Source organism: Pholis gunnellus, assembly GCF_910591455.1.
Source record: "Pholis gunnellus genome assembly, chromosome: 5".
NCBI classification, from domain to species: Eukaryota; Metazoa; Chordata; class Actinopteri; order Perciformes; family Pholidae; genus Pholis; species Pholis gunnellus.
The window spans coordinates 19,703,007-19,717,694 of NC_136531.1; the positions used below are offsets into that span (position 1 = coordinate 19,703,007).

Sequence of the window (14,688 nt, forward strand, 5' to 3'; positions counted from 1 at the left end):
GTAACCACTCACAAATGCACATATTAAAACCTGCAAGATGTACATATTACTGGATGTTATGAAAGGTAAGGCAATTAGTGTACTCACATTTTTGTACACTATGGACGGAAACTCAGTAGGCAGTCATTACATGTCGATGACGTGACACTAGTGCCGCACTAGTGATACAACACAGCTACTAGAGAATATGCTTCTTTTTTTAACCATGCAAGCAATTCAGTGGACTGGATGAAGGATATCACAGTGGAAAAAGCACTGGTTTGTAACATTAAAGCTTGGTCCATTACTGTTAGCGAATTATTTCACCCCTTCGGCTCACACTGATTCATGCATTCTGGAGGATCTGCAGCCTTGCACCTGATTCTTTTCTCTCTATTCACCCAATTAATATCACTCACCTGATAGAAACTACCATGATTTATTTCCTGCTGCACTTTCTTTTTCCAATAGCATGTTGTTTATTCATTTAGTGTTTATTCCATGATATAATTCATCTATTATTAAACATGTGACTGCACTGAATAGGTTTGTAGTGTTGCATTTGTCTGCTTTGTAATGTTTGATATCACCTCATTTGCTCTATTCTTATTTATAACCTGCTCTTTTCCTTTGCTGTATCTTATTTGCCGCTGCAGCGATCCAATTTCCCCACGGGGATCGTTAAGAGTTTCATCTCCTCGAGAAATCATTTAATGCACAATGGAACACAGAATGGATCTTTTAACTCTTCGTGGAATACATCTGATGTGTAATGGCTGTCCAAACAATGAAAAGACTTGAGCTAACAGTAGGTTTCAGGTGGTAGTCTGAAGCCATAGAGGTTATGCACGTGTGCAGTGTTGATAAAGGCGTAAAGACATATACTGTGGGAGTGGAGTGCTGGAAGAGTTTGCTTTGAAGAGATGCAGAGGTGCAACTCATTTGTAAGGTAGCATCCAGCCTGCGTAAGTGTCCTTGTGCAACATTTAGACATCTGTTTGAGTACCAAACCAGTGATTTTGGACAATCAGTAAATATCATGTTAAACTTGCATGATTGACAACCATTTCCCAATTCATGCAATTTGCAGACCATCTAGTTGGTAACCCTGGCATTGACCAATCCGTTATGGGAATCGACAGAGCCAACTAGCTCAACACAGCTTAGTGTTATAATGAAACACACATCCGCACTGGCTTTTCTTTAAACTTAGTTTTAGAGTTGTATTAGTGTTAAAATCCCCAAATGAAGTGCAGTACGTTCCTGGCATTAACATGCTGCTCCAAAAATAAGAAGAATACACTTTGTACTGAACGACTGTTGTGCCTTCCCAGTTTGAGCCAAAAGTGCAAGGGCGAGCAGAGCTTACAGAGATGGACCGCTGCTGCCTGCCACATCATCTCATCAACCAAAACACTGGAACCAACAGGCGGCAGCAGGTGGTGGTGTGGAAACACAATCAACAACCATGTTTTCGCTGCCATGAATGGGACATTTTGGAAGGCCTTCGAATGAGGCAACAGTGGACTGGTTATCCAGTTCATAAAAATGAGTAAAAGATGTTTTACAAGCAAAATCATTATTACATTGAGTTATAAATACAGACATGTGTTTTGGTCTGTAAAGCTCCAAACTTTCATTTCCAAAAGAGCAATTTGCCAAAATATTACGCACGCTAAGATATGGCAGTATGCTTTGGAACATGATTGGCACTAAATGAGGGTGTAAGCAGACAGTAGTCCCCTGAAATATCATGTGGATGAAAATTAGAATTACATTTTCTCACCATGTAAAGGTCATGTAAAAAAAGACTCACAGTAGCAGTCTGACATAGTGTAAAATCTATATATCTACCTTTAGTTTTGGCAATCTATGCCCATTACCAAGCTCACACAAACATCCTCTGCTGTGGGCTTTTTATACCTGATCACAACATACAACCGTTTCATGTTGTTTCACATTTGTTATGGGTTGCAGCCGAATGGAAGCTTCAAGATGTTAGATCTTTATTTTGCTGTTTCGCTGACCGAGCTATATACCTGGGCATTTTAGGAGAATCAGAGTAACAGCTGAATGCTTTGAACTATGGGTCATCACGAAGCGGCTGTTTGAGGAAAGCCATAAGGTAGCCTCTGTGTGTAGCGTTGGTCAAAAGCCTATTACGGCACAAATGTACCGTGGGTTCAGATATTCCTGGTCTTCGGTGCAATCATTATCTACATCAATACCACAGAGTAAATGTGGAGAAAAAGAGGTTCAGCACAGGATCATTCCAGCCTTTTTTTCTCTTCTAATGTGTGACCAACTCTTGCTTCATTTGCACCAACAAACATTTTCATTTCAAATGAATCACACAAGGAATATGTAATACGTATAATGATCAGAGACCAGTGCAAAAAATGTAAACATGTCATTTAAATGTGAGTATCCATGCAAAGAAGATGCCTACGCAGCAGTGATTGCGTTGGGAGCGGTTTGAGTTTCTTTGAGGCCTCATGTCTCATGAAACCTCAGTACGTATACTAACACACACAAGAGAGCACGTCGGCACGTCGGCACCAGCAAACCCCCGTTTCCCTGAAGACACTCACACAAACAAATGTTCCATTTGATCGTCTAAACACATACAGTATATAGTGTCTGTTCCAACAGGCATACATACACACACACACACACGCACACACCTACACACACACACACACACACACACACACACACCTACACACACACACACACACACACACACACACACCTACACACACACACACACACACACACACCTACACACACACACACACACACACACACACACACCTACACACACAGACTCCACTAAGACGAGTGTGTTTTCATTATTTATCATTGTTTATATCTCTGATAGAGTGCCAGCGGAGATAACAAGGCTAAAACTGCTGACTGATGGATATTTTGCAGACACACTTACACGCTAGATGGAACAGCCCCTGCTCCACGCGCACGTGCGCACACACACTGAGTTTATAGAGCTGTACAAACAAAGGCAATGGGTCAGCTGTGTGTGTGTGTGTGTGTGTGTGTGTGTGTGTGTGTGTGTGTGTGTGTGTGTGTGTGTGTGTGTTCCTTATTTATCATTGTTTGACACATTGCCACTGGAAATAATGAGACTAAAGTGCTGACTGATTCAGATTTAGGTGTCACATATTCACCCAGAGACACTACTTGGTTGTCTCACACACGCACAGGAGAATACCCTAGGGTCGATGCATAAAAATACACATCAAAGTGATTAAATGTTAAAGTTCTTGCCTCTCTCGGTGAGTTTAAACTGAAAATGTTGCTGACTCCGTGAAAAAACATCTTTGTTTTGTGCAGATAGAGATTTAAGGTGGTGATCGCAGAGACTGCTGTTTTTCCTTTTTTCTCCTTTTTTTGTTATCTTTTGTCTTTGGTGATATACATTCATCGGTGTGGTGGCTTTGGCCTGGCTTGGAGGACATTCAGTTTTAGAGGCAGACCGTGGAACTTTAGCTGTGAACTTTTGGGTTTGTCGTTTCATACGTTGCATATCCATGGGGCTTTACAAAGATGGTAGCCGACTGCCGCCCTCTGCAGTTAGTAAGAAATGCATATTTTATCACCTGCATGCTTCTGGAGACATCATTAAGATGATGATCTTCTGCCCCACCAGTGGTCAAAAAGCTTCACCGGTTAGTAAAGCAGAGACACCATAGATTACTGCATATTAATTTGCTCCAAGTTCACAGTATTAACAAATATTGTTTTGTAGCCTCAATCTTTATCTCAATACCTCTGGTGCTTCTCATTTGTCTCCAACATCGTTGCAGGCATGGTGACGAGTAGGGGTGGGAATCACCAGAGATCCCGCATTACGATATTATCACGATACTTAGGTCACGATACGATATTATCACGATACTGCGATATGCTGAGTATTGCGATAACATATATTGCGATATATTGCAATGTATTACCTTTCTTCAACTGCAAATTGTGTTTTATCTAATAAGATAAAGTTTTCAGTCTGTTCATCTCACTTCAATCATTTTTATTGCCGCAAAATGGAATTGTCAAGCAGACAGTCACCCCCTGAAGTGACATTTAGTTGAAATATAAGCAGCTTAGGAGGTATGTAGCATGTGAAATGACTAGTGGACCCTACCTTTCCTATCATCTATTAGGTAGGTACCATATGGATTCGGCTATAAGAATGGTATCACAGCATCATTAAGTCAAATATATATATCAAACCCCACAAATATCAAACGTTTATATTGTCTTTTTATCTGTGTGTGAGTGTGTGTGTCTGTGTGTGATTGCTTGCGTGTCTGCACTGCCCATTGAAGCGATTAACATCAGGTGTGTCAGCACTCCAAGTCTGATGGATACGTCACATTAACCCCTCTCCACTGTGTGTGCGTGGGTATGCGTGTGTGTGTATGTGTACTGGAAGAGCGTGTGTGTGGTGCGTATGTGACACAGGAGGACAGAGTATTTCACGCTGGACTCTCCCATTACCTGAGGTCAGCACTGTTACTGACAAAGTGAGAAAAATGTGTGTGTGTGTGTGTGTGTGAGATAATTTACACAGTGCAGGTGTGAACAGCCATAATGACGGTGGCTGGTCTAGACGAGAAGCTGAGTACAGCAGGTTTGGGAGCTCGTACTGCATTAAACAGCACATTTTACCTTCACACACACACACACACACACACACACACACACACACAGAAACAGATGCATACCAGCATACACACATATTGTACCAACCCTGTCTACAGCTAAATTACTTTCCTAAACTGCATTCTCAATTATGTTCCGAGGTAAACATATTTATTATATTACCGGATTGCGTTCCCAGTTTTAAACACAAGGTTAGTGTTGTCAATTAGAAAAAAATAAACAAATTACTGTTCTTCGAATAAGTATGTTATGTTCACAAAATTGTAAGCCAATTGCCGCTACAAAAACTTTTATTTTCTGTTGATTTTTTGTCAGATAAAAAGGTTAGTGTTTCCGACGACCAGAGTCCCTTTTATAAAACCTCTCATTTCACTGAAATAACCAATCTTCCTGTGAATGGTCAATTCTTTATTTTTTTCACTCAATCCTTCTGCTTACGCTGAATATGACAACAAACGTATATTTGTGATATGACAAAATATTTGAAAAGTAATTGAAAATGCAGTTTTGTTGTATGGGAACAAGGTTTTTTGGTTGTGCAAACACACAAACGAAGAAACACACTGAATCCTATCGTCATGCCCTGTAACATAATGCATGCAGTGATGCTGACATGCTTGGTTGTATAAAATCTATTATGATGGATTTCATCTTCAAAACAGAAATGACTGTATGGTTGCATGTATAATACAACTTGCACACGTTAATGTACATACGTCAATGATATATATTAGACCATTTAAAACGCAAGTGAACCAATGTATAGACACAACAAAACAACAGCTCAGATATAAGGTTTGAAGGGGCCTTGAACTAGAAGCTAGTGAAGGTGACGGCACCTTGATGAACACTGTAACACTCACACGGACTAAACATTGAACTCCACATTCTGCCTGTCTCTGCCAACCCTTCATCCACTCACTTCCACTCCATGAGGCAGTGAAACAGACACCTCTCCAAGTCCCCAAGGACCCCAGAGGCAGAGGACATGAGGGAGAAGCTGAGCGTGGATGATGGGACACTCTATTTAAACCCCCCATACACACACACACACACACACACATACAATCCCATCACTCCTTCTCCCTCCTTTCCTCCTATCAGTCTTCTTTCATGCATCATTCACCATCATCCCTGCTCGCCTCCTTCACTCCAATCTCTGTTTTCTCTCTCTTTTTGTTTTCTCTCTCTCTGTTTTCTCTCTCTCTCTCTCTCTCTCTCTCTCTCTCTATTTGTAAAGAAACGTAAAGCTATATCAGGCAGAGATAAAATGAAAAAAAACAACAACACACATATCTCTTAAACATAAATCACACGAGCAGCTGTGACAGCAAAGAGCACACCTTCCGCTAATTGAGATCATGTACCTATCGCCCTATTTGCCTGAAGGAAATGACAAATTAAAATTGTCGGCTAAACAGCTGTGCGTAAATGCTCAAGACAGAGAAAGCTGGATCTTCCTCCTCGCTCTCTTCCATTTCATCTCCTTTGTAATAAAACAGTACAATATATATATTTACAGCTCAGTTTAGGTACTTCTTTTACTTGAAGAACACAGTGAGGCAGTAAGAAATGCACTGAATTAAAATGCCTCGACAATCTGATATATTTAGCTTTAACAGATGTTTAAGTGCACATTGACAGGTGTTCATAATGAACTGTAGTGGTGAGTTTGCAGTGAACTTGACAGCAATTGTGTATAATTCCATGTAAATTATAAACACACTGTATCCTATGTGCTGATATTAGGACATCTCTGAGCACATCGTGTTCTAATGGTGATTTTACATTCATAGATAATGAATTTAAAGATTAAAATATGCAGTCAAAGTCAAAGAAAAGGAACACATGGAGGCAAACATGCACAGTCACTCTAAATGCCAAAGAAGTAATTAACTGAGAAGATGACAAAGACTGGAGTTGCATGTGAAAGTCTTTATGGGTCTGTGTTGTGGGTAACAGAGGAGTTTTTAAACACACCACAATACTATCGTTAGCCTGCTGGAGGTTATGCTAACAACCTATATTACCAATATTATAAATCACACTAGATGTGGTGTGACACTTGTAAACAGTTCAGTTGATCTCAAACATTGTAAAATTCAAAGTGGATTGAAGAGCAAAATGAAATGATTGTTATTTTTCAATAGAAACCTGCGAGACGTCATTAAGGAGACACTGACCTACAGTCATGAACACTGACTGTGTCTGTTTCTCTTGCCTCAGTTTCATGAGCTACTCATTAGATGATTTGTTTTTATGCCTGTTGAATTGCCCTGTTGCAACCCTATTTCATGCAGCCATAACCTCATTTCTAATTAATGTTGGCCATTTTATTGATTTTTCAACTGTTGTTTTACAGTTTATCTTTAAAGCACCTGGCAATTGTTATCTCAAAAGAGCCACAAGAATAAAGTTTAATTTCTTGCCCCCTCTGATTGGCCAGTGAGGATTTAAGAATATAAAAACACACTTTACACACTGCCAGTAAAAATGTACAATTGTTGCCGATGTGAGAGAAGGCTGAAACAAATTAAGAGACCACTGGCAGTGTTATTGTTACTATTTCACCTTTCATCACCGAGATGTGTTATTTTATCACGTTGATGTAGTTAAGAAGTAAACGTGGAATAAGTAATACACAGAAATCGTTCTTCCTTGGAGTTTAGATGTTGCCATAAAGTCAGACACTGCTGTTTCACCGTAAACACTGAAGACATTTTGACACGCATATTGTGTTACTGGAGGCAGAGTTCACTGTAGTGGAAATAAAATTCTGAATGTTGATAAATCACATTTGGTTTATGACTTCAGTGGGCAACAGGAGCATTCAACAAATGCTATGCACATATTGGAAGAGGTCATTATGCCAGAATGTCAAGAAGCACGGTACAAACCCGTGTTATGAAGAGACAGAACATTGAGGATTGAGAAGGTATTGAGATGACAAACGCACACTGCACAAACTGCACACTCTAACAAACACACACCATAGTCTAGTCCAGACCAGGAATTAGGCAGACTGATTGGTGAGTGACAACTGAAATTGAATTTCTCTGCGGTGAGAACGCAAAGGACTCAGGGGAGGAGACACACGTACACACACACACACACACACACACACACACAAATGTGAGTATAGACGCACACACGCAAGCATGATAAAGGCACACACACAAACACACATCAGCATGAACAATTACTGAATAATTGCTGGCACAAAGACGTATACTTTCACTCAGTGTCCCTCTCTCTTTCAGTCCCCCCCCCCCCCCGCACACACACACACACACACACACACACACACACACACACACACACACACACACACACACACACACACACACACACACACACACACACACACACACACACACACACACACACACGTAAACTCCTATCCCCGCAAGTCCCTCCTCTCCAATTTACTGCCAAAGCTGTCTCTTCAAAAGCAAATCTCTTTTTTTCACCATTACAATGAGAATTGCTCCTGGCAAGTCCAAACAAAACCAGAAGTTTGAGAAAGGGCTTCATTATATTGCAGCTGGTTAGACGTGATTTGAATGGCGATGAATGGAAATGGCAATCTTGGAGCCAGAGAAGCAGCGACTCCCTATAGACGGATTTGAAAATGAGCAATGATGAAGTGTTTGTGATGTTCTTTGTCTTTAAAGACACGTTTTTAAGCTGAATACGAAACGACTGTGATGGAGCACATCAATGGTGTTCGTTTTGACATTTACCAAATTTATAAAAAAAAATCATCATTTCGGAGTTGAAGATTGCTCAACATGCCATCTACTGTTTTAAATCAACCCTAATCGTGCAAGGCCAACTTTGAGATAGAGTTGACTTCGGGACTAATCTACGTCATGAAAAAAAAATTAAAGAACAGTACAGAAACTGAGTGGAACAGCGGGCCGGTGGCCAGTGCCAGCTGACTCAACATGGTCCTTCGCAGGGGCTATCGTTTGCGTTTTGAGTTACAGCCATGACGATCTGTCTCCAAAGCTGGAGACCTCCATCTCCCAGCGGCCGGGAGGGAGGCGGAACACAGCGGGTGCGCCATCTGGCCAACTCTTGTCTCATTTGTGGTCGGATAAACTGTAAATTCATCGAATTCAGTGTCCCATATCATTATTTTCCAAGCTACTGTAGTTGTATAGACAAATGGAAGTGGGCGTGGTTTCATCTCTCCGCCCACTTTTTTATGACTTTTTAAAATTGAAGGTGCAAAGCGGCTATAAGCATTGCAAGAGCAGTACATTGAGGTAAAAATGACTTTATGCAAATGTCCTACGACGAAAAAGAGTGACACCTCAGATGAAACAATTGTATTTGCACTGATTGCAAGCGTGAAATTATAATTTTTTTGCTGCACAGTCAAAATAAAATCCCACGTAGATCTGAATATGCTAAACATGTGCTGACAACAAATATGACACAGATAGTGAGAGATAAAGGAGAGAGACAGTCTGGCTTTTTGTATTTGTATGTGAATGCTCCATCAGAGGTCCCCAAGGACTTTTGCTCAATTAATAATTTTGCTCAATACATGATAACAAGACTGATGCGTTCAGTCTCCAGTAGTTTGCTCTGTATTGTGCACATAATACGACTGCAGATAAGAATATGCTCTGCAGTCTTTCTCTTTTCAAAAATCACTGAATCACAACAAAACAAGGGAAAAGGGACAAAAGAGCCAAGTTGAAGTTCATTGCGATAATATCACGACAGACATGAACTCCACGCTGTTTATTTTAGTTTTATGTTCTACTGGACATGTTTTTCTTTTGCTTATAGGATAAATCATGCTAGCCTGAGTTACGATCACCTTGATAGCCTCAGAGCACACCGTTGGTACTTAAAGAGGAAATTAATGTTGGCTCTACCAGCAATTATCGCACTTCAATGCAGCTATTAATGGTTTAAGTTAAAACCGCGTTTCACGGGTCAAGATGTCTACTGGGAAAAACAGGTCCATCCAACCATAAAAAGGACCTTTGTTTCATTGTTTACTATCCACTGGGGATTCTAATAATGCTAATTGCTGATTAGCTGACACTTTCACCTTCACCAACAGGCCTCCGGTGAGAACAGCATGTATTAGAAGGAACACTACTATTCTCACTCTTGTGATCTTTTTTTATTTATTATTTTCAGATCTATTTTACAGCTTAATGCAGTCAAACACCGCTGTAAACATTCTTTGAAATGCTAATACAGTTGTTATGTGACATTTTTGATGAGGCTTCTACCAAATATCACCATGTGTGTCTGTGTGTGTGGGCGTGTGTCTGTGTGTGTGTGGGCGTGTGTCTGTGTGTGTGTGGGCGTGTGTGTGGAGAATGTACTGCAGGCTTGGTTTACAAGTGCAGCAGCCAGTGTGGGGTCACAGTACAGCAAAAGTATACTAATTTTGGGTGATAATAATGTTAACTTATCTTAACTGGGATGCCTTTAAGCTCAAATGACCAATCGCGGCCTTCTGTCATATGACATATGGAGCACCTGATAGTGTTTTCCACTGTTATAGCGACTGTGGGAATATGTGACACTCCGAGCCATAAAGGGATAATGTTTCTCTCGTAAATACTATGTATGCTCCATCTCACGTTGCCCACAAACACAGCATACAGGTTTTATATTGAGGTATGTTTTTAAGAAAATATTTTTCTGGGGAGAAAACTCAAAACCTCCAGACTGTCTCTGTCAAGTCATCATCCACTGCCTTCTCCTCTATGAGGCAGTGAGAGAGACACCTCTCCAGGTCTCTGAGGACCTCCGAGGCAGAGGACAGGAGGGAGAAGCTGAGCCTGGATGTTCAGACACTATATTTAAACCGCATGCAGACAGACACTTACTCAACTCTATCAGCCCTCTCTGTTCTTCTCTATATTCATTACTCTCTTCTTCAACCCATTATCCCCACCCCATGGCGTTCCTTCCTTCAGGCCTACATCGCAAATCCAATCTTTCTTGATCTTTCTCTGCCCGTCACACTGTTTTTTTTCTGTTACGCTTTGTTTTTGCCTTCTCTGTCGACCACACTGATCTCTACTCCGCCCGTCAATCTCTTTTTCCAACTTCTCCGTGTAGCCCTGCTAGATTAATAGCTGCGCGGCTGAAGGGATGCTGTTGCAGGATAACACACAGGATATTAATCTGCACAATACTTATTTCAAGAGCAGTCAGCTGTGAGAGAACAGGGCCCAAGAGAGGCAACGTGCCTCTTTTATTTGTAAGAGTCATTGTGGTCCTTTTTTTGTTTGCCTTGAAGTCCATTTTCACTTCTGCAGACTTTAATTTTGTTTCTTTGTTAATTGTTAAAAAGCAAAAACCTGTTTTGAGGGAAAAGCAAAGCTCGTTTCATTCATAAAAGAATTAAAATAAATAGGTAGTATTCAATTTCTGCATTTGAAAACATTTAACATGTGGTGAAAACCAGTTGATTGAAATTAGGAAGGCATTGTGCTCAAGACTAAATAATGAAAACGTTGAAGACGACTAAACGTATGAACGGGATGCAAACACTTATAAACCCATGAATCACCCTGACCTGAACTCCTTTACCTTTCACTGACTACATCTTACTGATGAATACAACAAACTGATGTAGAAGACTTCAATATAAAGCAAAGGAGACAGAATTATATATGTTTCACATAACATCATCTCAATTATTTAAGATGACCAGATTGGTGCATTTATGAAAAATGCATTGGCCTTTTTTGTCGTCCTTTTGTAGCTTTTTGACTTAAGATTGTCATCATGCTCACACATATAGAATGAAACAAAAACAGTTTCTCTACTTACTTACTTGTGTTCCTGGCCTTTTATCTTCTTTTTTAACTCTCTCCCAGCCTTTATCACTCCTCATGTCTCTTGGTCTCTCATACTGTCTGTTTTTCACACACAGTATATATCCTTTGAAATATTCTCTGCTCTTTTGTGCTTCGTGCTGGCTGCCTCTCCCCTCAGGCATATTTAGCCGTCTTTTCCCCATAGTGTGAAGTCGCTTATTGAAACATAAGGCGTGATGTGGGGAGGCTTTACCGGAGGTTTGCAGAGTTCAAATCCTGCCTCATTTGCATATACGCTATCACAGTCTAGTTCCTTGAGCCCCAAGGCAATGTGGGATATTGGATGTATGGTTGCTGTAACCCCTGGATGACAAGGGATGAATAAACACATACAGACGCTAGCATTGACTGGTTGGTACTAGTTTGTGCTCGTGTTCAGTATCAGATCAAGAGAAATAACGAGTTCTTGTTTGCTACAGTGGCTGTTTGTTCTTCACTGGCCGGTCCCCCCATACGTCAAAGTCACAAAACCCTTGGGTATCAAAGTGCTTTCCAAAATGGGGCTAACAAAGCAAGGAGCAAGGAGGCACAGCCTGGACATCAAAAGCAATAATGGAACATAATGAAAATAAGGATGTAGTTAAAATTACACGGTAAAAGCAATCGAGCTTAAAGAAGCCAATGAATAAGAATGTGGACTGATTGAGCTGATTCATGTGCTTTACTCCATCACTGCTGCCACTGTTATGTTAGGGTTTGATTAGGTTCAAGCTAAAGATGGACGTTGTGAATAAAAAAAAATAAAAAAATGGAAACTGAAGCCTGAACCTTCCAAAGTTTTGAGGCTCTATAATATGTTACATTACTCTCGCCTTTGCTCTTGACAGACGGGGAGTAATTCACACATCAACTAGAGGTCCATCTCAATTATATGTACACACAGGCTACACCCGGCAGGGGAACAATAAAGCTATGCTAAACCAAGACCACCGGAGACCCTAAGTGGCGTAGCAAAGCAGCCTGAACAATGTGTAACATTCCCTTGGTGATCAAAGAGCTTTACATGAATTTAGATTTGTAGTGAAAGTCTTAATTTGGACTGGACTCTACATTTCATACAGACGGATTATATAAAAGAATGTACATTAACAAATCAGCAGTGTTTCTAGAAACGTGGTCTTGAATGGGTGCACAAAAACAAATCCTTGACAATGACAACTAAAGAATTAAAATAAATAAATGAAAGAAAGAAAAACTCTCCAATAAATGTGTATGGACACTACTGCTGAACAATTTTCAGTTTCTTATTCATCAGTGTAGAGACAATTTCACGAACAATAATGCAACTTCATGTCTACAGTCGATACTAATTGGATAAGATCACGTTAAATAGAAGGACGACATCCACATGATATATTGGTGCAACTGCATGTATAGTATACACACATGCAGACGTGTAAGTGTGTGAACACACACACACACGCGCACACACACACACTCCTGTTGAACATCTCCTGATCATGTTGCATTACATTACAGCAAAGCTTTTACACCACCTCTTTTATGGTAGCTTTCTCAAATAACATCCCCCATAAACCATAAACACAAAGCCATATAACACCCTGGCACTTAAATGACACACACACACACACACACACACACACACACACACACACACACACACACAAACATGCGCCTCTTACCGGAGTGAAGTTCATGACTTTGAGAATCCAGATGGTCAGCGCCAGGTTGACAATCATGGTGACGAGAAGGAGGAGGATGAAGAAGTACAAGCATCTCTTCCTCCAGCCGTAGATTCCCACTGCCGGGTAAACCTGGGCGCCGCACACCGACGCCCCCCGCTGGTGGAGCGGGTTGGGCTGCGCCGCAAGGATATACTGCTCCTGGGTCATCTGAAAGGGACACAAATATCAGACTTTTCTTAGTCTTACTCTCATTCCTATTCTCATTGTCATCATTATTGGTAGTAGTATTATCATTATGATCTCTAACATTGTGCACCGATTTCAAGTGGAATCACCAACATGATTGCCATTCATCAACTTAAAATGTCTTGCTCTTGTTTTTTTCATTTTGGAGAGAGACTCTGCAGATGTTCAGCCCTGCACAGGTACTAGACAAGCATCGCAGGAAAGACGTCAAGGAGAGAAACAGAGAGAGAGAGAGAGAAGATAGAAATGGCATTTTTAATCTTCCCTTTTTTGTCATGCATTCAGTACATACTAAGTTTCAGTCGCGGTTTTTGGGCAGGATGGAAACAGCATGAAACAGGTGAAAATAAAGAGGACAAGCAGAGCCACATAGAAAGGTAGAGAGAGGCGTTAGAGACAAAGCGTGAGACACTGAAAGAGTTTGGAAGTGAGAGAAGCGTAAAAGAGAGAAAGACCGAAGCATGATAAAAAAATGAGATAGAGGTGGAGCGGTGAAGTGGTGAGATAGCGCGGCATCGAGTAGTAAGAGATATAAAGGGAGGATGGAGGGAGGGGGAGAGAGAGAGAGAGAGAGAGAGAGAGAGAGAGAGAGAGAGAGAAGGGGTAGATAAGATGGCAGAAGAGGACAGAGTCCATTAGTTGTAGTGCAGCAGGAGGAGTCATTGGTGGTAAGAGATATGGACACTGGCTCCAAGGCACTACTATCTCTGTCCATCTCCGACTCTCTAACTCTCTCTCACTCTCCTCCCTCTGCCTCAAATTCTCTCTCTCTCTCGCTCCCTAATTCACTTCCTATCTCGCTTCTGCACCTCTCTCCCTCTTTATCGGTCTCTCTCTCACACACACACACACACACACACACACACACAATCACTATGTCTTTATTTGCTGAGGCTGCATGACCTCAACACCTCACTGACTGTTGCCCCCGCCCCCCCCCCCCCCCCTCCGCCATGCTATTTCCTCCATATAGTCTCACATGATGATACCACCAAGCCTTGATGAGAAACAAAAATGCTGACTATTGCTTTGCCTGCAGAAAGAAAGAAAAACGCAGACTTGGCCTGTTCAACTGTTGGGTTTTCGACAGAGTCTCCGAAGCAAATACCGATCTGTAATCCATGTCTCCACATGGGTCCTGTTTCTCTCGCACAGAAAAGCAAAGCCCGAGGTCTTATTGAGCCATTGTTGATATGATGACGCATGGACACCTTCAAACACTTCAAAATGTCACAGTTGTTAGGAGTTTTGAGATTGAGGTGGGAATCTAAATC

The 14,688-nt window shown here is 41.1% G+C and overlaps 1 protein-coding gene across 1 annotated transcript in view; it reads right to left on the reverse strand.

The window, feature by feature from the left end:
- LOC306695696 (zeta-sarcoglycan-like) overlaps window positions 1-14,688 on the reverse strand; it is a gene marked incomplete at both ends in the record, with an annotated part of 296,154 nt that overhangs the window by 119,316 nt on the left and 162,150 nt on the right. The window contains one exon of the mRNA XM_079159002.1: window positions 13,166-13,375. Coding sequence (XP_079015128.1) covers window positions 13,166-13,375 — 210 coding nt within the window. The remainder of the gene's footprint in view (window positions 1-13,165; window positions 13,376-14,688) is intronic.